This window comes from Vitis vinifera, chromosome 5 (assembly GCF_030704535.1).
Source record: "Vitis vinifera cultivar Pinot Noir 40024 chromosome 5, ASM3070453v1".
NCBI lineage: Eukaryota > Viridiplantae > Streptophyta > Magnoliopsida > Vitales > Vitaceae > Vitis > Vitis vinifera.
In genome coordinates this window covers 6,782,022-6,806,430 of record NC_081809.1, presented here as the reverse complement: position 1 = coordinate 6,806,430, position 24,409 = coordinate 6,782,022, and the positions used below count along the sequence as shown (strand labels likewise).

At 36.3% G+C, this 24,409-nt stretch overlaps 3 protein-coding genes across 4 annotated transcripts; 1 reads left to right on the top strand and 2 right to left on the bottom strand.

The window, feature by feature from the left end:
* Positions 1 to 955: 955 nt before the first annotated feature.
* Positions 956 to 9,493, bottom strand: LOC100257970 (CRM-domain containing factor CFM3A, chloroplastic/mitochondrial). The gene is made up of 9 exons (XM_002280190.4): positions 8,407 to 9,493; positions 6,918 to 7,425; positions 6,708 to 6,838; positions 3,032 to 3,382; positions 2,569 to 2,725; positions 2,194 to 2,486; positions 1,795 to 1,854; positions 1,572 to 1,661; positions 956 to 1,483 (listed from the first exon to the last, which is right to left on the bottom strand). Exons 1-9 carry the CDS (start codon positions 9,256 to 9,258, stop codon positions 1,217 to 1,219), a joined length of 2,709 nt encoding a protein of 902 aa, XP_002280226.1. The 5' UTR covers positions 9,259 to 9,493; the 3' UTR covers positions 956 to 1,216.
* A 1,276-nt stretch (positions 9,494 to 10,769) lies between these two features.
* Positions 10,770 to 17,427, top strand: LOC100261398 (DNA-directed RNA polymerase II subunit RPB7-like). 2 transcript variants are annotated; one of them, XM_010651691.3, is made up of 2 exons: positions 10,770 to 10,961; positions 16,723 to 17,427. In XM_010651691.3, exon 2 carries the CDS (start codon positions 16,736 to 16,738, stop codon positions 17,267 to 17,269), a length of 534 nt encoding a protein of 177 aa, XP_010649993.1. In that variant the 5' UTR covers positions 10,770 to 10,961; positions 16,723 to 16,735; the 3' UTR covers positions 17,270 to 17,427. The 2 variants fall into 2 exon arrangements, with proteins under 2 accessions (XP_010649993.1, XP_002284221.1); XM_002284185.5 differs by having other exon boundaries at positions 10,770 to 10,966.
* On the bottom strand, positions 17,424 to 22,559 carry LOC100240841 (protein ACCELERATED CELL DEATH 6). The gene is made up of 3 exons (XM_002280161.4): positions 21,632 to 22,559; positions 18,211 to 18,737; positions 17,424 to 18,129 (listed from the first exon to the last, which is right to left on the bottom strand). The coding sequence occupies exons 1-3, from the start codon at positions 22,323 to 22,325 to the stop codon at positions 17,560 to 17,562; spliced, it is 1,791 nt and encodes a 596-aa protein (XP_002280197.1). The 5' UTR covers positions 22,326 to 22,559; the 3' UTR covers positions 17,424 to 17,559.
* Between the last annotated feature and the right edge of the window lie 1,850 nt (positions 22,560 to 24,409).

Genomic DNA, 24,409 nt, shown 5'->3' with positions numbered 1-24,409 from the left:
TATTAATAACAATTTAATAACAAACTCATAAAAACTTCTAAAATCATTATTTAACATCACATTTCTACGTATAAAATTTATATTTAAATAAAAAATATCAAATATGACTTTTGACATTTGTAATCACTTGAAATCCTTCATCTTCTTCATATAATACAAATTTTAAATTTTCTTCTTCAAAAAGTTTCAAACTTGATCTTCAGATTTGATTCATCAAAATACATTTTACATATTTTGTAATATGATAGTTCTTGAAATTATTTAATTTTCATATTAAATTACTATCCCGTTTTATATATATGAATAATGAGAGTATAAGGGTAGTTGGTAGGATTTCCTTTTTTAGATAGAGTTGGGTAATTTATTAAATAACAAATTATATTTGATATTTAATAATAAATTATAAAAATTTGTAATATTTAGATATGTATGAAATATATGTGATTATTTCTCACCAACAAGTCATCTTTACCGATTTGATAAGTTTTTTTTAATGACATGTACTTTACAAGTCATTTTATCATTGGGGTCAAATATGGGTAAGTACTCCCAAAATGAAAAATGGGTACAAAGAACAACCCTAGAACCAGAATATCATGTGAAAAAAAAAATAGGAATAAACATCTTAGTGATAGTAGTTTTTAAATTCCATGAGGATGAATTCTAGTTCTTATTTCTATTTTTAATAAATAATTTCAAAAATCACAAATGAAATAAATTTCTTATTCCCATTTCTTATTTGAAATTTTCAAACATGCCCATGAATACTAATTAAATATCTTAGAATACTAGTAAAACTACTAAGAAAAGTAGCCCAATGGCTGAGTAGCTCACAATGACTGCATGGAGTGGTGGCTTGAATTTGAAGCAGTCAACAAAAGGGGCATAATATTTGACTCTTCACTACCCTATCTTTCTCTCAAACTGTGTTCTAATTTCTAGGGATGTCAAAAGCTGGTCAGTGAAATGCATGGTTGCGTATAATATCAGAAAGAAATGTACATCTCTCATGTATTCACACAACTTTAAATTGATACGCCACACTTCTGCAGGAAGATTCCTACACCAATTCCCAAACCCAAACTAAAACATGAGGAGAAAACTCTGCATGGGTTCAGAAAAATGATTTCCAGTCAAGGATGCTGGCTGAGGATCTCTCAGTCTTCCTCCTCAGCATAATTTGTATCCCTTTTCTTCTCACTTCTCAGTAGTTCAATCATTGTAAGCTAGCATCTTCTGTCTCTAATCTATCAGTTCTAAGGCCCCCGTCACCTGACCACGACATATGCATATGGGGCTTAGGCGCCTCAGGTTCTGTTTCAGACTCCTCATCTTGCACAGCAGCTTCTGTTTCAAACTCCTCACCTTGGATATCATAAGGGAAATTCGTTTCTATGTGGTGATTGTGAATTGAGTTGTCACTTTCATGTTCGCCATCATTTTCATCGGCATAGGTTTCAAGATATGCCTCATCTCCTTCCTCCTAACAAAGGAGAACAAGATAAGGACCTAGATCAACAACTTTAAAAAAAGAAAGAAAGAACATTGGGAACATCAGATGAAATACGAACCTCGGTGTGCTCATCCTCAGTAGCGTATGCAGAATCTAATTTGTCATACAGCTCCTCATCTCCATGGTCTTTCACAATGTCCATTTGCTCCTATCATTGCGAGACATAAGAAAATAACATGAGTGACAATTTAAAAAATGAGGCAGTATTTTTTAAACTCTGCTGTCTTTCAACTCAGCTGAGTCAAAGAATACTAAAAGTTAAAATATGATAGAGCTCGTACAATTTCAGATCTTAGCTTCTCCACATTTCTTTGCAGAGCTGAAATATGATTATACAGAGCCTGTTTGTCCAAACAATGAAAATGTTAGCCAAGATCCCGTGTTTGTGCCAAAATTTCAAGTAATACATCAAGATATTGCATCTACAAAGGGAATCCATGACTGGGACCAAAGATAACACACATAACATGCACAACATGCATATACAAACCCTCACACATGAACACACATATATAAAATCAAGTTAGAAAGGGAGGATAAAGGTGCCCCTTATTCAGGGAAATTGAATTTTGGGGCTGAATTCTCTCACAGATCAAATGGATGATCCCAACCTGGTATCCCGCCAATCAACTGGTTATCAATGAATAAATTTTCACATGTATACAATATCAAGGAGATACCTCTCGCCTTTGAAGCTCAATTGAACGTGCCAATGCCTTCCTCTTTGTTAAAAGATTCTTTGGCCTCAATGTGGAGGGTCGCTGATAGTCCTTTCCGCGGAATACAACTATGGCAAAGCCTTTGGAGACTTTGTCTACTGAAACCAAGACCCCTCCACTCTCAGATTCAAGGGCTAATGCAGTTTTTTTAACCTGGTCAAAGGTTTTGGCCTTCACAATGATCTTAACCAGCTCCCGGTACTTCCAATGCAAATGCATATTCTCCACTGTCCCAGAAAAAACTCCACGCCTACCTGAAATAAGAATTACACCTCCATAGTTACTATACCCTGAAAGACAAAGCATGACAAATTTGACAAGTGGACAGTATTTTACCGAGAAGTAAGAAAGCTTTCATTCTCAAACCAAGCTTGCGGAACATAAACCTCTCCTCATCAGTTATACTTTCTGGGTCAGCTGGCCGGTTTGCAGGTTTCAAGAATTCCTCTACCTTAGATAAGGCATTTTCTGCTTTCATTAGCTTTCTCTCAGCCTGTGACATCATCACAAACATTTCCAGCTATAGAGATTCCGGGATAGAAAATATATAATATGTATGACACTCAGTAATTTGATCTTAAAATACAATTAAAAAGACTTACTGACAGAAACATGATAAGAATTTGGGTGCCAACTCATGTCATTTGAGAATTGCACATTAAAGAGAGTGTTCAAAGTGACAGCAACTTAAAAGAAACAGTGCCAAACAAAAAGCTAATATTGAGGCCATTGAGCAAAGTGAGTAGTGTAAATACTTTAACATCAATCAGAATGTAGTGTCCAAGTTTTCGTAACTTACAAGAGCAAGCCTCCGCTCAAGCTTTCTAACAAGGTTAGCATGCCTTGCTACTTCTGCTTTTTTTAACATCTTTTGTTTATCATGGTCATCCAACCTCTTTCCCCATCGAGCATCTGCCTCCAGAGTTTCCCCAAGTGTACCAGCACTGCCAACTTGTTCAGTTATTCCAACAGTTGGTGTAATCAAGGTTGATGCTCTCAACCGTGCTTGCTCCTCTTCATCTTGCAGAGCCTTCGCCAATCTCTCCCTTTCCAGTAGGGCTTCAGTGACATCTGATGATAAAAAATTCTTTCCCCTATAGAAGACCAAGAAGTCCTTGTTTCTAGAGAGAAGCACACCCCCCGTCAGTTTCTGCATCAAATGTTCAACATGGAATCTTTAAATATCGAAACTTGAATTCTTTATTAATTCTAAGAATGGTATAGAACAAAAATTAACTGGGAACCTCAATCTGATTCATTTGATTTTTCAAATTATCACATATCTGAACAGGAAAAAAATTTCAATCTTTGATTTTTTTGACTTTATTTTTTCTTTCAAGGAAGAATATATTCTATTCACCACCAGAATGCAGCTTGCAGTTTTCTACTTGTAAGATGATCATGAAACTGGCTTACCATGCAACTGGCTTAGCCATTTGTTTAAGTGATTCCTCTAGGAAGAAAGAACTAACTGCTGGTTCGTGGAAAATTCAAAAGAAACACCTCAAATTGATGACAATTATTTATTAGAAATTTCATTTCTAACCACTATATTCATACTTTCACAATTATCTTTAAAGAAATCCCAGAGAAGAGAGCATCCCCTGCCCCACCCCCCTCCCGGGCCCTTTCTTGCAATTGTAGTTTCAACACTTTAGCTCAGAGGGATTAGTACTATGAATTCAAAGGAAAGATCAGACATGCTTTGTTGGCAACTGCAGGAATCCTTTTTCCAGAAAGGCAAAAAGTCACTGAGTCTGGGGATATGCACCCCAAATAAGGTGCTGAAAATACTTCAGGTATGCTCAAAAATTATTTTCCCTAATGTTGTATTTAACAAGAATAAACAATGAGAATGTATAATATCACATAGTGAGAAAAAAATCTGGGAGTTAGGTTCTCAGAAATCTCAAAAACGAAAATAAAAATAACATAGTTTCTTCAGATTCTAGTTCATGGAAGCAAAACATAAGCAAGGTACTGGAGATACATTAAGTCCATTATTGCAAAATTGATTGCCCAGGTGACGGTGAAGAAGTTAGTATTAAATGCGGAATGTGATAAGAATGGTGTCCACTACAACTTGAAAGTACAACAAGCCTATATTCCCAGCTGTGAATAACCTATTATTGTACATACACTGGTATGTTAAGACACTTCTTTCTCCAAGTTTGATGCATCAAACTTTGTCATCATAATACTCATGTCCAACCCAGTCCATCTTTGTTTGGAAACTTATAAAAAACTCCAGCTAAAAGCTTAAAAATGTGTAGAATAACAAGTAAATTATGTCTTTTATTCTCTTGAAACCTATTTTAAAGTTTTTATGTTGTTGATTTTTCTCTGGTAATTGTCTGCATGCATCCATAAGCTTAATCACATACTGTTTGATATGGTAAATTCACAAAAAAGAGACATAAATAGATACATCCCCACTTCTAGATTTTAGGGATTTTTTTTTCTGCACCCCTTGTGTCAATTGTGAAAGGAATGCATTACGTTCATGTCACAAATCACAGTACAAGTATGAAACATGGTAATAGGCCCACAACTGTTTCATTTTATTAAGTCAGAAGTTTGTGTTGGTTTTTGTGTCTCTTAATTAAGAGTTAGTCATTGGAAATTGTTATGAGGATTTTTAAATCAGGTCTACCAAGATATTATAATTTCTATCTTCAAGATTATGAATTTTTTAAGTAGCTGTAGAATCGATGAATCATTAAGATGATTAGCACGTACATCAGAAACTGAATTATGAGTCTGAGTGTTTTTTTTGATAAGTAATTATAAGTATGAGCGTTGGATCTGTTTGAACCCCAACCTTAGCCAATAAGGAAACAGAAGAGCTGTTCAGGTGTCCAAGAAATGGTGAACAGGTTTAGAAGGATGTCTCCTTTATCCTTTTTGGCCACAGCAGCTGGGCATAAGATAGCCTTACCATATACATATCAAATACTCATAGTCTAATTAGAAGGGTTTGATTCTACAAGTTTCTAGAGACTTAAAAGCTTGAGTCGCATAAACTTCATGTTGCATCCAAAAAGGAATGTTGGGTACAACCATGAACTCTAATCCTGAAATTGATGTGAAATTTTAATTTGGAAAGATTTTTGCTTCCTTTAATACACGTAGATGCCTGGAATCCTTTAAGTTTTACTGAACAAAAGCCAAAGGAAAATGCACAAGAAGAATTAGAATGGGAAATGAAAACTCATATTTGATTTGTAGGTTGTTCACTTACATGGACCATAATCCATACTTCCTTTTGACAACAAATAAAATTGATTAAAAGGTCCAAGATCTTGGATGCGACATGCATTTATAATCAAACCATCAACCATGAAATGGCTAGCCATCCCTTGAAAAGATCATGAAAAACAAATAGCTGATTACAACCGTGAGGGTGATAGCAAAGAGTATCAAATGGATCGACAAAAAACCAAGCAAGTGGAAAAGCAAGCACACTACGTTGGTAATCAAATCTGATATTTGATAGGAAGGTATACATAAACCATAATCCTCGAGTTATTTGTGCTCCAACCAACCTTTATTGTTTAATAGGAAGACCACATAAGAACTTAGGGAATATGATAAAAATTTGACAAGAAAGGGAAGTCTTTTGAATCTTCTGTAGAATATACTACATTCACCATCCATTTTCCAATGGATAGTCATGGCACATAAATTTGTGATATTATGTGCATCCCCTGGTTTAACAATTAGTTTAATCGATTCTTAAAGAACTACCAACAAGAACCTTGAGTGATAGTAAGCAGTGTGACTGTAAGCAATGAGAAACCAGGATTACTTCTGATACTAAATTAACCTTACACTTACGAGGGTGTTCTCCAAGAGAAAAGGATATCAACATTCACACTCCTATTATTTCTCAATTTGTTTCAGTAAAGGAAGCCCTAGGTCCTAACTAACAATTACTATTGCACAAATACAATCCAGTCCAGCAAAGCTACTAGCACCAAATGATCTCTGATAAAAGAGTTTTGTCCCAAACCATAAATGCAATTAAGAAAGGTGCTGCTATTAGTGGGAATTATCTTCTTTTCTTTGAATGATGGATGATTTAATCAGAAAGATTGTTCAGTCTTATTCTGAGAAGAGAAGTTCTGTTGTAGTTATTTTCTAATAAGAGTATCTTTTGGTCTCTTGCTTTTGGGGCTCTCCTGCATGAACAACCACCTGATCATAAGGAGTTCCTAATAAACTAAACAAATCGTTTGTTTTTAGCCCTTTTCTTCCTGACAAGAACCTAAAAGCATCTTTGCTGACCAAAAATTCTACAAAAAGTGGAGAAAGGATTGTGACATCAAGATTCAAAATCCAGATGTATTTTGCAAATGCAGAAGCAACCACACTCTCAACCATATTCTAACCCAATGCACTTGTTAGCATGAGATGATTTTTCTGTTTTTAGTTTTAGAATCATGTAGAACATTGGTCTAAGTGTGGTTGAGTACCTTGATATCTTCAGCCATTCTCTCACTAGTAGTTAGCTGAACTCCACGTTTCAGTGCAACCTTCGCAATTGAACTTCTTTCCCATAACTTAATCATGGCCATGGCCAAACCTTCAAGCTGCCTACTTCTACCTGTGGATGAAATTTTTTTATGTCACAACAAAAATGCCATCATAAAACCATATCAAAGATATGTAAAAGAGTGTCATACCTAAGGCAAAATGGGGAGGAAGAACTCTGGCAAGTCTTCGCAAAGCTGTTGCTTCCTTTAGTCCAAGAGAAGATCTCACCCCATAAGGAAGTATTCTGAAGGGAGGTTGGTAACCATGAATTTTACCTGGAAGCAGATCTGCATCTATCGGCAAGGGATCACATCCTGGCCAATCTGTGTACCTAGGCCCCAGACCATCTAAAAGCTTGTCTATTTCATCCTCATACTTTACTTCTGATTCTGTGTCTTTGTTCTCCCCATCAGTAATATTCAAGGTTGCTTGAGAGGCATGCACATTTTGATTTGAACCCACTGCTGGAGCATTCCCACTAGTTTTATTAGAAGAAATTGCAAAGGAATTAGGGGTGATAGAGGAAAAGGAGCTGTGGGAAGTCTCATTTTTTTTATACACCCTTTTGTTCAGTTGGACTGGAACCTCATAGCTCACACCTCTATATAGAGAAACAGAAGTGCCAGATCTCCATATCACCAAACCACCAGTTTTTCTCTGAACATAATGGAGAAGGCAGAATCAACTTACAGATGATTAAAGCCATTTATTGGAATATATTAACAACCAAATTCTTTTTCACTAGGGTAATGTATTGAATGATGCCTCTCTTTTTTCTTCCTTTCAAATCGGCTAAACCAGATGTATAAAATTATCTGTAACACAGTGAACAATACACAGACGAAAGAATGGAAACATGGAGATTCATAATTGCTTTATTACAATAATATGAATATGATGCTGAAAAATAATTTTGGACTCAACTAATGAAGCAAGATGTACCATTTAGTATCTATGATATTTATCTTCCTCTTCATCTTCCCACCCCCCCAAAAAAAAAACAATAATAAATATATTGAGAATTTTATATTATTCTTTTCATGGAAGTAAGAATTATTACCAACTTTGCAGCAGATTTTGATGACAGGCTTGTTCAACAGTTATACCTACAATTCTCATGCCAGTCCAAATTAAGCTACTTAGCCTTAACTTCTGGAAGCAGGTGATTGCTATTTGCAGCAGGGCTTCTAATTCTGTTGATCATCTTAACATCGACCCTCCATGAATGCAACCTATTTGAGCTTTATTTAATCTTCAGATTCAATATGTTTGCAAAGCATCTGCTTCTTGGAACATTTGAGAATCAATAATTAAGCCTATACCTAGAGGTACCAAAACATGTAAAGTGGACCAAACATCAAAACTACAGTTGGAGAGGTACTTGATTGTTGGCCTTTGTTCCCCAAACATAAAAGGGATCATGGGGTTCCCATCCCAGGTTCTCATTGGGGATTGAAACTCTTTGCTTTATTTTTTTCCGAATATCTAGAGTATGGGTTCATTGAAAATTACTTTAATGTGTTAATCATGTGCGTTTTGCATTCCTTTTATATCATTTTGCATCAGGAAAAAGAATTTCAACCTGAAAAAGAAATGATGATACACATAAAGTAGAAACCAGTTTGATAGGAAGCAAACCTCCAATATCTCATGTATCCTCCTCATGTTAAGTGCAGCAGCCCCCTCACATTTCAGCTTCACAATCTCTGATGTTTTCCACTTTTCACGAATCATATCCACCACTGCTTGAGTAACACCCCCACCTCCAATCTTGGTCTTATTCTTTGTTCTCATGGTCAAATTCCTCAACCTCCTCAGCTCAGACTCTGGAAGTGTTAATTCCGCCAATGAAGTTCTACTCTTTATCCTCACAGAACCTTCCTCCACCTTTGGTCTCTCCCATGGAAACCGAACCTCCCCATTGCCGTCACCCTTATTTTCAACCCCCAATGGCGAGTCCAGCGAAAAACCACCTTGTGGGTTGGGTAAAATTCCCTCTTCAATATAAAAAATATCCTCAATAGATCCTTTCTCAATGATTCTCTCCTGTACATTCTCTTTCGTCTCCTTAACATCATCCATATACCCAAATTTCTTCAATTTCTCCACAATCTTCTCCATTGTACTCCCACCACCACTGCCACCATCACTCCTCGAAACAGTCTCACTATTTCGATAATTCATCACTGGCCGAGACTCTTTGGGGTGGCTTTTCTGGTGGGGTCCATTCCATTTATCAATCCAATTGCCGCCAGACGAACTTACACCCCCAGAATCATATTGGGAGACGGGTGTATTTGTGAAAACAATATTCGATTTCCTTTGTGGGTTAGTTGAATTAGAGGCAATAGTGTTCCGGGCAACATAAGAACTGTGCGTTCTGAAACGATTAGAAGAACCGTACCTAAAGAATTGCAGGCGGGTGCTGTGGAACGAGTCGAGGAAGGAGGTTGTTGTCGGGTAGAACTGACGACTGGGCAAGAGAGCCATGGAAAATCGAGAGAGGAAGTGATTGAAAACTGTGGCAAAACTCAACTGAACAAACTGTAATGCGAGGGTTTTGGGTTTAAATCCTCACAAATCCGACGCTGAACTACACTTCTTCCTCTGGCTTATCATCCGTTGGCGGGGAGGAATATCTAAGGTGCATGCGTATTTTATCCTCACCACACACGAAAATTCTACATTGCGCGGAGGTTTATTTGAGTTTAGGCGAGTTTTTTTGGTTAACCGTATCACCTGAGTAGAGTTTGAAATTTAAATGGGTTAAGGATGAGTTTGATTTTTATTTTTTATTTTTAAAATCCACGACGATTCGAGTATTTTCTTATTTTTAACGAGATGAAAAGAAAAATTATTTTAAAAAATAAAAAAAATGTTAAATTGGAAGCGACTTACCTCAAACCCACCCTCTCACAGTCTGTATTTTAAGTTCACTTATTTTTACTTAAAAAAATGTGTGAATATTTTATAAACCTAAAATTTGGAGACCACAAAATTAAAGAATATTAAATTATTGTATTTCAATAGTGTGAAAATACTAGAATTTCTTATTCGGAGCTACCATTTCTTGAAGTGAATGGAGTTCTTTAATCAATTTTAGGCTCTATTATTAATAAAATCATTTATGATGAAATTACTAGCAAATGAAAATCCAATGAAAATATTCCCTTATTTGTATTTCAATTCACTTCAATGAAAATATTTCGTTTGTATAATTCATGTCATTGTCTTATTTTAATACTGTCACTACCTCCAATCTACTGTTATTTTTGGAATTCAATAATAATAATTCAAAATAATAAAAATAGAGTTGAAACACAATGACCAAATATAGATTTGAAACTATAGTCTAGTGTTTGATAAATCAACTTAATAACTTAAAGTAATTTAATATTTTAATTTAAATTATTAAATAAATTAAGTATGTTTTATAAAATAATTTAATAGTATGATTTAAAGTCTTTTACAACTTTCAATACTAAATAAAAACAATTAATTTATTATTAAATATATATATATATTACCATCGGTTTCGTTTATTACTGTATGACCTCTATTATTATTTAACATTTTTTAATTTAATTATAATTTTTAAAAATAAATATGTCAATTTGATGATTTAAAATAAGTTTTAAGTTAATTTTATCAAATTATTTTAATATTTAAAATAAAAATTAAATAATAAACTTTAAGTCAATAATTTAACTTAAAGTTAATTTAAATCATTAAATAATAAGTATTAAGTTATATCAAACACTCCTTAAGTTTATGTCTAAAATTTTAAAATTTGAAATATAAATTTTATACCTTAATTCTTTTAAAGAGTTTTTACAATTATTATTTTTTAATAAAAATATTTAAGAATTCATGTTCATATATAAAAATTATTATTATTTTCGATTTTAAAAATGAAAAACAATAAATACATACAAACAACACTAAAAAATAATAATATTTGGAAATAAATAAATCTCAAATTTTCCTTCTAAAATTAATTCCAAAGATTCTTTATTTGAGTGGTTGGACCACTGTACGAAAAGCGGAAGAACAAACGGAGAGGAGCTCAAGCCTGGCCTTCCCCTACGGTCTCTGCAAAAGAGACCAAAATACAACTCACTCACTCTTTCTCTGCTAAGGCCAGAGCCCGAGTCACGACTCGACGAATTTCCCCCGACTCGGAGCCTCTCCTTGTAAGGTTTAACCTTCTTCTTCTTGTTTTCTTTTTTCTTTTATGAGATATGAATTTCTGGTTATTTTTAAGTTTGATTGCTGAAATGTTCTGTTTATTTCCTTTGTGTTTTGGGAATATTAACATGCATTGTGAATTTATCTTTTCATGGTGGATTTTGGGTTTTGGGGTTTATTGTTGCTTTTAGGGTTTTGGATGGTCATGGAAGTTTTATGTCTTTTTGGTGGATTTAGTGGAGGGTTCTCGGCATTGTAAAGGGTTTTTTGTTGATGATATGTTCTCTGGCTTTAGTCATTGTTTTGCTTTTTGGGATTTTAGGGGTTTTGTGGGTTTCACTGCTGTAGCATCCTTTTTTTTTTCTTTAATTTTTCTTTTCTGCTTTCATTCCTTTTCCTCCTTGGTGTGTTCTTTTCTGTCATGCTTTTGAATGAATTTGAATGAAAATCTAATTTCTGAAAGGCTACAAACAGGAGAAAAAAAAAGAAGAAAAAAAGAAAAAAAGCACAAAATGGGGCTCCAGACGGGTAATGTAAGAGATTGAGAACGATTTTATCTTGAAACGTGGTGGTAAATTTTTCAAAATCCCCTAAATTAGTGGCCTGTGATGCAGGCATTTGTGTTTTTCAATGGAGTTCTATGAGAAATGGAATGGTTCTTGGTCAGGTTTTTCTTGGAACCAATTAACACAATGGACTATTGGAATTTGTGGAGTGTTGTATTAATTGTGCATGGTCTTTGGTCAAAACTTTTTGTTACCAATTAGAAAGACGATAGAATTATTCAGTTTGTGGTATTTTCTATGGATAAATATTAGTTTGAACTTTTGTTTATGGCTGTTAATCAATGGATAACTACCAATTTGAGTACTTGGTTTCTACCTGTTAATCCATAAATATTAGTTTGAGTATTTGGTTTCTGGCTACTAATCTATGGATAACCATGAGTGTGAGTATTCAGTCTATGTGGCTGTTGATATATGGACAACTATCAGTTTGAGTATTGTAGGTTTATTTGGGACTACTGATCATGGACGAGAACTATTGGCTTAAATATTCTAGGTTTATTTGGGATTTTTGATTCCTTTAAATGGTTTACTAGAAATACTTTGAGGGACCATTGTTGATTTATGAGATTCATATTAGGATGAAAGATAAGCCTTGAGAAGAATTGAATTCCTTGCATCAAGCTTTGGTTGGATGTTTGAATTTTGTTCTTGTCATTGTTTTTGGTGAAGTTATTCTTTCTATCATAGTTTGTTTTTATTTTATTTTTGTGTAACACTACATGGTGATTTGTTATTGCTATGAAAAATAGTACTTGAGTTGAAAGCTAAGGTTGGTTTAGTCTTGTCTATATTTGCTTCTCAAAGCCAAAACCTCTTTTTAAAGTTCACTAAGAGTTTTTATCCCTGTTTTAGTAATGCTATTAGAAGATTTTGGCTTAGACAATAGCTTAATATGGAAGTATAAAATGTTGTTTCTCATGAAGTCCTTTTTTTGCCTTATTCAATAAGCTATTTAGCTTCCAACTGAAGCCAATGACAAAAAAAAAAAAAAAAACCACACCCTATACCAAATAAAGCTTTTCTTTATGGAAAGCTGGTGTTAAAAAAGATTATAAGGACCGCATACAAAGTTTAGGGAAGAATTAAAGACACTTATGAGAAGATTGTATGAATCACCCTAAGAGGCTTTAGGACCGTTTTGGATAACACTTTTAACTTATGCCTTTTGGGAGCAAATAAATAAAAGCAGAAGTAACTATTTTTGCTATCTCAATTTTAAGAGTTTAATTGAATAAAAATTTGTTTCAACATAGGAAAGTGTTGGGGCACATTGAGAATTCTATGCAAGCTACCTGCTCTTTTAGCATTCAAAAAGCTTTCCCAAATAGGGCTTAAGAAACATTATGCAGAAGTAGGAGAAGCATGGAAAATATGTTTCTCATTGAGAGTTGACTGATTCCTTGTTGCCTCTATACAAAGCAACACCAACTATCTAGAGGTCTTCCTCTTCTTCTCAATCAATCTAGTGTTAAGATCTTCTCCCAAGTTGCTTTCGATGCAAATAAACTCACTTTTATTAGGGTTGTTGAACACTATTCTTATTTTTCTGGGAAAAAAATTTCCATCAGCTGCTTCTAAGGAGATAAAAAGATGTTTTGACAGAGAAGTTCCTGTACTTTGGATCCTTTGCACACCAACCTGTGCTCTAGTCACAACAATTTCTTGAATTTGTGATAGAAAAGACTCCATAATAGCCAACTCCTATCTTGGAAGTTCCTTAAAAAAACCAGGATTCCAATACCCACCGTCGTCCTTGTAGAATCTTTTGACCTTGCAATAGAAAAGAATGAGGGAAAGGATTCTTTTAAAGTGGTTCCACCATACCAAATTTATCATCAAAACTTCACTCTCTTGTCATCACTTGCATCAAAGGTAGTTCTTTTTTGATAGGTAATAAACTTTATATTTATTATATGAACTACACCTAACAAAAGGGCATGCTAAAGTACTTGACACCAAGTTGAAGGATATGTAAAAAACAACTCCCATCCATACATAGAGCTTAGCCAATCAATAAAGTCCAACATGGACAAAGAGTAATCACATACATACACATCGATTCACTCCAAAGGATTATACATAAATAATTGTTTAATTGCTTGATCCGTTATTTTCAGTATTTTTAAATACTCTCCTATTTCTCCCTTTCCATATAGTCCAAAATAGGCATAAAGGAGCAACTCTCTAAGCTTTCTTCCTTTTTTTCCCTACAAAGGATTCATGCTAGTGGAGGAGTGCTTTCCTTCTTGAGGAGTGCATTACCCACTCCATTCCAAATAGAGCATACATGTTGTACCACAGGATGACTGCTTTCAAGTAGTGAAGAAGAATGCGATCAACTGATTCTTCTTCTCTTTTACATGTATAGCATTTATTCGACATCTTCCATCCCCTTCTTTTGAGTTGATCCAACATCTATATCCTTCTCCATGCGGCTTCCTAAGCAAAAAAACTGGCTCTCGATGGGATCTAAGGATTCCAAACAAGACTAAAAGGGAAAACCTCCCGCACTTCCATTAAACCAAGAATGGTATAGAGATTTGACTGAAAAAATACCACCCTTGGAGTTCATCGAAATCATTTTAATCTTCTCCATCTTTGTCAAACATTTGCCTAAGATAAGGGATGGAGGACTAGTATCACATTAGTAAATAAGCAGAATAAATTGAAAGTGCTTGCAAAAAGGCACAACAAAGTACACATGGAGTATGCAAATATGGCTAAAAGGCGAGCTAGGGAAAAATAGAGAGAAACTAATACCTACCACCCTACCAACCCCCAACCCCCAAGGAGGGTAGGAAACCCCTAAAAGAAAACCTAAAAGAAAATAAGGAAAAAAAAACTACCTACACACCTCACTGGAGAAACCCCTTTCAGGGATAGAAACTTGCAAAGACCACCTATGATCCCTTCTGTTAATTCCCAGCACCCCTCCCCTTTCCCTTTATGGTGGACAGAGTGCTACTATAATTGACTAAACATTCAAGCTTTCAGATTTCCCTCTCTAACTGAAAAGAAGCCAAGGGTTTCCTTTTTCCCCCTGACACCTTAACCCCATGCATTTTTTTCGAATCCAATTTCCTAAGAAGAAACCCGATTTACTTTTCCAAAGCCACTACTAGCATCCCCAAACAATTACTCAGCTTGACAAAATTATTAGGGGGGCTACAAAATCCTCCTCCTCCACAACATCTCCCACGTCCAAGTCTCTAGGAGAAACCGCCTCCTCAACCTTTACCTCCAACTCCCGACCTGAAGACCCTTTCACCTTCCCTGAAAGCTCCAACAAAGTACCATCATGACATCATCTTCAAAGGCTGGCTTTCAGGGGTCAAAAGTCCTGTGGAAGAGAGTCAAGAAGGCTGAGGATGTCTATTTGACTCTGCCAAGAGAGCTTCATCGGTGATCACTACTCGGGTCTTCACCATTGACGCTAGGAAGGGGCCTCACCTCTCGTCCACAGTACCCACTCTGCACCCCTCACTCCTCACAGCTGCCACAAGGGTTTTAACTATGGACCAACACCAGAAGGCTCCGACACGAGCTCTGGGAACGTATATGCCTCTTAGCCACATCCCCACCTTGCTCCATTCTCGCCTCTTAGCCGCTGCTTCATCACCACCCTCTTGCACCGGCACTTCAGCCTCATGAGAGAGGAAAAACCCTAACAAGCCCACAGCCTCCAACCAAATCCTTACAGGGGCATACCTCCCTTGAGGCCACCTCCTTTTTAAAGCTTAAGGAAACCTGGGGCCGACCCATACTTAAAAAATCCCCCACTCTGCAGCCTGATTCCAACCGGGCGAAGCCCATGTCTTTTGGACTTGGGGCCTCCTCCAACCCTTGACTGCCCAACAACTGAGATTCAAACCCAAGCCCACCAGAGAAACTTTTAAAACCCGTCTCTTCCAAACACGTCATTCCTTTGCCAGTTGTTCCCCTCTCAATACCGCTTAGAAAATCCCCCCCTTCTGCAGCTTTCTCAACTGCTGCAGTCTCACCTGTCTTCTCCTTGGTGTACGGACACGGGGCATCCATATCTACAGATGGCAGAGGCTGCGCCTCCTTTCCCACCCCTATGCTGGTGCCTGAGCCACCCACCCCATCAGCCCTAACCTCTATCTCACCATGCTCACCGCTACATCTTCTTGGCACAACTAGCCAAAAACAGGGTGGCACTTTCCACCACAACTGAAAGGAGAAGCTGGGACTACCTACTACAACTTGCAGCGCACCAGGCAGAGCTCTTCCAAGTGATTTAACCAGGATCCTATCCCACTGAAGATTGTACAAATGAGCAGTGTTTTCATCCACGGTGATAAAACTACCACAACAGTTCCCAATCTTCTTAAACACCTCCTGACTCCACATATGCAAAGGAAGGCCCAACACCCTCACCCACACATCCTTGAACATCCCCCTCTTGAGCAAACAATCCACCTCTGGAGTCCACCTAACCAGATGCAAAAAATTCTTCTTAAACCTTCTTGAGCCTCTTGCAAGCACCCTCTTTGCCTCAGAGGTATCCTCAAACTCAAACAAAAGAAGTGCTCCCTTGGAAGCAGAAATCTTCACCCCCCCTGGCATGGACCAAAGATTTTTCACAAAATTATTTAAAGAGGAAAACTCGGGAGAGGAAACAGAACCCTCCCCAAACCACCCAACCAAACACTGCCTCAACTGCTCCTCCCTACCGCACACCTCATTTTCCTCAAGCTGAATCCAAACAGCATCTCTCACCACTCCCATGTCCTTCCTGAGGGCATCAGCAAAATAAGAAAATTTATAACTTTTTGACTTCGAAGTGCGTCAAACCAAAATTTGGACCATATGGTGCATTCTTCTATGCATTTGGTAAACTTTTATAGGTGGTGGCTTCTACTCTTCTCCATCAGTCTAACTTGCCCTGACCCACTCCTTCCACACACTCCTCTACCAACACACCCATGCCCCTACTGTATACTATGTAAGATGAGCTAGGCTCTTTCCTTTGTGGTGTTGACATGGTGATTGATTTTAGATAGCATATTAAATCTGTCTTAGGATTATAGTGATGGATAGAAATCAAACGAATTGTCACAGAGGTGTCTATTTAGCAACTAACAATAGTCAATGAGATCGACGTTCATTAAACAGAAAATTTCTTCTATTTCTTGTACAAATGATTAATAACTCAGCCTTTTGGTCATTATGACAGGTGGAAAACAGAAATGTTTCTTAAAGTACAATTGCCATGGAATGTGATAATTCCTGCTGAATGTCTGGATGCAAAAGGCCTGATGCTACAAAGGTCAATCATAATACGCCTGCTGGATGCCTTCTCAAATAAGAAAGCCACCCAAGAGCTGGGTTACTTCCTTGCTGTGACAACTTTGGAGAACATAGGGGAAGGAAAAGTTAGACAACACTCTGGGGATGTTCTATTTCCTGTAGTTTTTAGCTGTGTCACTTTTAAGCTTTTCAGGGGAGAGATTTTAGATGGAGTAGTTCACAAGGTGTTGAAGCATGGGGTGATCCTGAGATGCGGACCAGTTGAAAATATTTATCTCTCTTGTCAAAAAATGCCGGACTATCGCTATGTGCCTGGGGAAAATCCAGTTTTCTTGAATGAGAAACTGTCGAAGATAGAAAAAGATGTTGTGGTTCGTTTCATTGTGATGGGGACAAAGTGGCTTGAGGCTGAACGGGAATTTCAGGCATTGGTGAGCTTGGAGGGTGATTACCTAGGCCCTCTTTCTGATTGAAGCTCCCCCTCACTTTTTATATCTTTCATGTTATCTGGGTAGCATGTATAGACAATGTTTGAAACTCCATTTTGCTAGACCTGTGAGGTTATCTACATGTGTAAATGTTGTTTGCTGTTCATTTTTATTCTATGATCGTCTTTTGGATTTGAGGTTCAGTGTAAATTCTGCTTGAATCATGTTTAGGACAAGTAGAAAATAAATGTTATCAGTTACAGAAACAGGAGGAACAATAGAGTTTATCCAAGATACCTGCCCCGACGGACTCAAATTTAAAAAGAAAGTCTAGCTTAGACCTTGGGAGTGGGGTGGGAGCTAGTTACCACCAAGGCTGGCAATTTCTTCAGGAGGGGGTAAGCAAGATAACAAAGGAACAGGGCGGTGCAAAAAAAGAGAACAGTGATGGTGACAATAGCCCCAGAATAATTGCTGAGTAGCACAGCACATGCAGCCATAGCGAATGCAGCTAGCATAGCTCCCATGCCAAACAGAGTGGAATAAGAAGTCAACTTAAACATGAGATGAAGATGTTCCTGGTCTTCGTGTAGCGCCATGAAGAAGTGGATGACAATTGCCACGGTGGATAAGAGCATTGCCATGCCGTCTGTTATATAGAAAGCAATGAAAGTTGCCTTGTTAGCTAGAACGGCCATGCCACGGTGAGACCCCTTTTCCCCCTTGAAACCACCTGGCAAATTAAAACCTGCAGCAAAGGCAACGGTTGCTATGAGTGCTGCCACTACCAATTGAGTTTTAATTGCCTTTCTAATTTCCGACACCCTGTCTTTGCCACCATGATCTTTTTTTACACTCGGCCGAGCAGTAGGGTTGCAGATTTTGAGCGCCAATTGGACAAGTCCCTGCAAATTGTTCCTTTATCATTTTCGGAAATAAAGGATGGGTTTAGGGATTACAATTGGAATGATCAATGCAGTTTTTACCTTTAGCAGTGGAGCTTGGGTGTTGGATGACAGGATGTCCGCAGCAGTCAAGCCTTTGTTGTTCACAGCCATTTTATCCACTCTTGGGTGACTTAGCATTAAAGTTGGCACGGAACTGAGGGAGCAAGCAAACATATGAAGAGGTGTATTTCCATCCACATCCTTGTCATTAATAAGATTGCTGCCCCAAGAATTCTTTAGTATAAGTTCCATGGCTTCCCTACCCCTCGTCTGCACGGCCAAGTGTAACACGTTATGCCTTTTCTCGTCAACCACTTCACTGCAATCTGGGCAGTATGATATAAGTTTTTTCATTATTTGTGCGTGATTGCGACTTGCTGCAATGTGGAGAGGTGTCTTCCCATCATTGTCTGCTATGTACGCCGCAGACTCATCCCTTTTTAGTAACGCTTCCGCCTGTGAGACTTTACCGAAGTATGCAGCATAGTGAAGGGGAGTCCATCCATTGTCATCTGTTTCTGTAGCCAGATCTGGCATTTTTTCCAGTATTTTTCTTCCCACTTCACCTGCAAAATAAATATAGTGATGAAAAGTTTCAAGGGCACCCTTCTCTTTTAGCTCCAAAGTTGTTCTGTGTCCATTTTTCCCCGCATTCATTTATTTGTTGTCAAATAACAGCCAATATATTAACACCTCGCTCAAACAGAATTGCTTTAATTTTGAATGCTCCACTCATAAAAACTAGCCCTGTCACATAGTTTATAATGCACTAGAAATAATCAAGGGGCTTGCCAAGTTTTTCTGCATTAATTTTACATCCACCCATCTCATCATGTAAATTTACCTACATCCATCTATTCGGTCTCGTTCACAACTTATCTTTCAGCCGATCCCCCTTTATGATTTCTAACCTCATCCAACCATAATGAGGTTAGATTTATTAATCCGTCTTTTTTTATAGAGAGTAGCATTATTACATACTAATATTCGTTACCCCCAACACTTGGTTCATGCTATTAAAACTCATGATCTAACTTTGATACCATTTATTAGGATTAAGAACTAAGTCATCTCATTTGAACATTGATTTGTTGTTAATAAGTTGTTCCTCTTTATGTGGCTCGATGTCACACTCATCTTAGGATTTCACCATCTGAAAGCACTAAATGAAACTTGAACCCATCCCATATCATGCACCTACCTTGGTGCCTTACTCATCATGAGACTTATAGTAGGACTTAACCATCATCAGCTTCACACACCCATCCTAGGGTCATTTTTCAACTATCATTTTCCAAGGGAATAGGGGTGACATTGTTGCATATCTAACAACATGCTACTCTTTTGACTCAAAACTTCTGACTTGACAATTAAAGACTTAGTAGTCTTATTTGAAAACCAATTTGCTATTATTGAGGTTAAGTTAATCATTTTTATATGGTTCAATGTCACACTCATTGTAGAGCTTAACTATTTAGAGATACACAATGATGCTTAACCCATCCCACGCTATGCACTCGTCTTGAGATGTTGACTCATTCTAAGACTTATAGCTGGGTCTAACTATTTTTAGCCTTACACATTCATCTTGGGATCATTTTTCAACTATTGTTTTCTAAGTGAAAAACATCCTTGCACATATCACATCATTCTAATTGTAATTATTTAATAGAAGTGAGGAAAAAAAATCATAAGGCAAAAGAAAAATCAATCATGAGTAACTACCATTCCTTTTATATAGTTTAATGGGATTGTTGAAGTTTAGACACTAAGATCAAATCTAATTATTTAAATAATAAAGTAGGATTAAGAAGTTTTAAACCGTTGAACCTTAGGATTTCCTTTTGATGCATTATTGAAAAGGTTTTAAAGTATACGTCACTGTTAGTCCATTAAGTTGCTTAGCTTAAGTTGACAATTTTATTTCATTCATCATAGTTTAGGGCTTTTTTAGATTACTCTATTTTTTTTCCTTGAAAACTCAAAATTATTGTATGATGATTAATTAGGATGACCCACAAACATAGAAAGATTTGAAAAAGGTTAATTTGGTTCAAATGTGGCAAAAAGTGGACTTTAAATTTTCTAATCAAGCATAAATGTTCTTAATGAATAAATTAAAAACTAGCTTAGCGCTCAAGTACTGTGCTTGAGTGCTAGTAAGAGCAACTTGAGCAACTTAAGTGCTCGAATGTTCGAGGAGGCAAAATTTTCCAGATTTTAGAATTTTAATTTTTTTTTCCCCATATTTTAGAATAAGTTTTTTTTTTTTTTTTTTTTTTTTTTGTGTAAACTTTAGGAATATGGGTCTATCCCTATAAATGTCATGCCATAAAGTTTTTTAGGTAATGCAAATTTCAGAAAAAACAAATTGTTAGCCTTTCTTGCATCCCCATACTCTTGTTTGTAATTCTTATTCTTAGGTTTACAAGAGAATTCCACATCCACTCAATGAATTGAGGTGTCCACTAAGAGCATGCATGGTATTAAATCGCAAACATAACAACTAATATAGGTATCAGAGTGTAAGATTTACATATAGATCCATCAAATAAATCCGTGTATTTTTCTTTTTATGGCAAATTTATACTCTATGGTGTTTGATTCTATGGTTTTTATATCTGCAATCTTTAGAAGATTTTATGGGTGGTTTTTCACCTAAATTCGTTGTCTTATAGGATTGATTTCTCTTCCTCTCCCATATATAATTCTTAAAAAGATATTTAAAAAAATTAAATGGGTTAAATACCTAATTATAAGTGAAATCTTAAACTTTCAATCACTATTATACATGAGAGATTTTATTTTGAAAATTGATTTTTAAGAATGAAATGGCTTTCCAAAAAAATAATTAGAAAGATTTTTTCCAAAATTTAATTTAATTTTTTTAGGTGTTAACAGTCCAATTTCACCATCACCCCGCCTTGGATTCATCACTAAAGTTATGTTTGGTTTTAAAAAAAATACCAAGGACATAAAAAAAAAGTTAAGGAAAATCATGTTCTTATATTTGGTTGTCCTATAATTTTTTTTTTATTTAAAAAATCAAATATAATTAAGATTAATTAGAAATTTATATATTTTTAAATTATTTAATTTTTATATTAAAAAATTAAAATAAGTGAAATGAGTTTAAAATAAAATCTAAAAATAATTCATTGATTCTAAATCAAGTTTTTATTTTTTTCTTTTCTTTTATTTTTCCTCCCTATTTAAGTATTGATGCCAAGAGTAAAGATTCATGAGATTTAGGACAAGTAGTTGTTGGATGATCGGAGAAGAGACCATCACAGAAAATTAATTCTAGAATCTAGCTTCTTCTTAAGGCAGGAACAATTACCCACGAAATTCCTGTCTAAAAGTAATGACCTTGTTATGCAGGATAATGAGTATATAGAAACCCAATTTCAGTATTTAAATGATTTGAGAAGAGAAGAAATGAAGAACAGGGGGGACGTACCTTTGGCATCGCTGCAAATGATTGCCTGGTGCAAAGCAGTCAGACCATTGGGGCCCTGATAATGAGCTGGGGATCTGCAAGTCCTTAAGATTCTATCCACCAACTCATCAAATCCTCTTTTTACAGCCATGTAAAGTGGAGTTTCGCCTGCCCTGTTTCTACAGTATTCAAATTCAGGATCTGCATCGATCAACGAGTTCACCACCTCCAGTCGACGGTATCGCACTGCCTCGTGCAAGGCCGTGTCTTCCTCCTTATTTCTCATCCCTATCATTTCCCTCACAGATAGTGTTCTCCCGCTCTCCAGATCTGCATCATTAGCATGCGGAGCTTTTACCTGATCAACCAGAGCTCCCACTATCTGAATCAACCCTTCCCTGGCCGCCATGTGCAGCGGTGTTTCATCTTTGTTATTTGTCTTTTGAAGGAGCGACGGACACTGACGGACCATGGCTATCACGTGCTCCTTTTTCGCCTGGCCACCCCTGATGTGTATATGAAGTACAGTGTTTTTATTCGGGGTTAGTTCGCGGTCAAGATGCACTATATTCTGGAGGAAATCCATTTTGCCTTCCACAGCGGCTTCATACACATTACGACTCATCCTCGTTGCAGCAACCTGGTTCGAAGCAGGGTGTGTCGGCATAATTTCTTGGTGGTTAGTGCTGGTTGAAGCGGACAAACTGACGTCCATCTAATTAAGCAGGAGGCGTTGCTGCTCTAATCTCTCCAATGCTTTGTAATAATTCTAACTGCTGGAGCAGATGAGCAATGGGCTTAGTAGCTTAATTCAGAATAGAACCTGAAAGCAATTAATTAGGTGCCGAATATCACACCACAAGCCCCTCCATCTGACTCCGGCAAATGCATCAAACTGACATGGGCTCAGTATCCTTACAAAGAAAATTGCTCACTTGAGTATAGCGCCACAAGATGACCTTTTCTCCCTCCCATGGCCTTGGGGTCATCAGGTCCAGGTCAACCCCATGTCGACCGTAGGCACCATCATCTATCCTGATCAAAGATAACCGTTGGATGTCAAGCACACGCTCAGAGGTGGTCCCATGTAGCCTGTGGTTCTGCGACTTTTCAAAGGCCTCTTTCGTTTTTTTCTTTTGGCCCTTTTTTACCCATCGGACTCTCCATCTCAATCCATTCATGAATATCCATGAGAAAATATAAATTATTAAACATAAATATAAATAAATAAAATTAAGGTAAAATTTTTAAATAAATTAATCGCGGTCACATTGACATATGTGTTGTTGATACCTATTGAAAAAATATCTTAGTATAGTGGGACCTGGTCTTTTAATTTTTAAATAACTTTCAGTGACCTCTACCCAAATAAACGTCAAGATTGAATCTAATTAATACTTAAAGTACACAATTAAACCTTCTTCAAATTGATAAATGATAGTTTTTTCATTCATTTTTTCATTCGTTCATATACAGAGTATATATAGAAGGTAATCACCATTTTAAGAATGAGAAAACATTCCTAATATCTCAACAAGCCTAATCCAAAATAATTGAAATGTTTTTGGTCTACCCACAATTATATTTTTCTAGATTCTCACTACGTAAATTAATTCTTAATCAAATGAAATTTAATACTTTACATTAATTAACATCCCTAGCAATTTTGAAAGATAACTTCGAGTTTAAAAAACTAAACCAATCAATACAAAAAAGTAACTATTTGAAATTCCATCATAATCACTCTACTAGTTTTTTCTAATTTCTTTCAAAATTGTACAAATCATTACTTGTCATGGTTCAAACCATGTTGTCAATATAATATTTGTAATTTTATTTAATAAAATAAAATATAACATTTTATGAAGATATATTAAAAATTAATAAAATTATACATTTTATCATTTTATTATTTAAAAAAAATTTTACCTTCAATTTTTAAAATATTATTTTTCTTATAAAGATTTATATTTTGTTTTATATTCTAAAAGAATAAAATAAGTGACTATTTCAAATAAATAATTAAAATCATTTTCTTCTACTACGGACATTCCACCATTGTAGGGCTAAAGTTCACAACATCATCAAAATTTTGGGATAAGAAATATCATCAAAGTATCAATGTCTTCTATGATTGCTATTATGAGACATGCAGGAGAAATCTTAGTGGGATTGTTTTTAAGAAAATTGTCGAAAAATCATTGATTTCTTTGCATTAAGTAAGATAGGAAAAAAAAAATCGAAGGCTCGCATGCATTTATTTTAGAAAAAAATTGCAAAAAATCACCAATAAATTCATGTGGTAGTGACTCTATTTAACCATATATATGGTAGCAAGCAGTCAACCCATTCCTACATCTGCATGTCCTCACTTGCCATGCCACCCCTGTTGTGTACATGGAGTACAGTGTTCTTATTTGGAGTTAGCTGGGCTTCAAGATGCTCCGTCTCCTCGAGGACATCCGCTTTGCCTTTCACAGCAGCTTCATATACTTCACAACTCATCCTCCTCGACGTTGTTGCTGCATGCAACCTAGCTCGAACTGGAAGCTAAATTTGTGCTGCGCGTGTTGCCCGTGGGACCTGATGCTCCGTTGAAATGGGTCGATCGACGTCCTCTTATGCAAGATGTATTGCTGCTCTACTCTAATCCTTTTGTTCTTACTGCTAGAGCAATGAATTTATAGGTTTCAGAGTGGGAAACGGTTCAAAAATGGTAACAAACTGAAGTTGGTCCGGGTCGACGGGTGAAATCAGTTCCAATCATTGATTCGGTCCGGTTTTCAAAACCTTCTATAT

Bases quoted from the DNA above. Each gene is read 5' to 3' on its own strand.
- LOC100257970 (XM_002280190.4), bottom strand. From the start codon at position 9,258: ATGGCTCTCTTGCCCAGTCGTCAGTTCTACCCGACAACAACCTCCTTC. The intron at 7,426-8,406 runs GTTTGCTTCCTA...CATTATGTTCAG, and splicing joins GGATACATGAGATATTGGAG to AGAAAAACTGGTGGTTTGGT. The intron at 2,726-3,031 runs GTAAGTTACGAA...ATGATGTCACAG, and splicing joins TTGAGCGGAGGCTTGCTCTT to GCTGAGAGAAAGCTAATGAA.
- LOC100261398 (XM_010651691.3), top strand. From the start codon at position 16,736: ATGTTTCTTAAAGTACAATTGCCATGGAATGTGATAATTCCTGCTGAA.
- LOC100240841 (XM_002280161.4), bottom strand. From the start codon at position 22,325: ATGGACGTCAGTTTGTCCGCTTCAACCAGCACTAACCACCAAGAAATT. The intron at 18,738-21,631 runs GTACGTCCCCCC...TTTATTTTGCAG, and splicing joins CATTTGCAGCGATGCCAAAG to GTGAAGTGGGAAGAAAAATA. The intron at 18,130-18,210 runs GTAAAAACTGCA...AACAATTTGCAG, and splicing joins CCCAAGCTCCACTGCTAAAG to GGACTTGTCCAATTGGCGCT.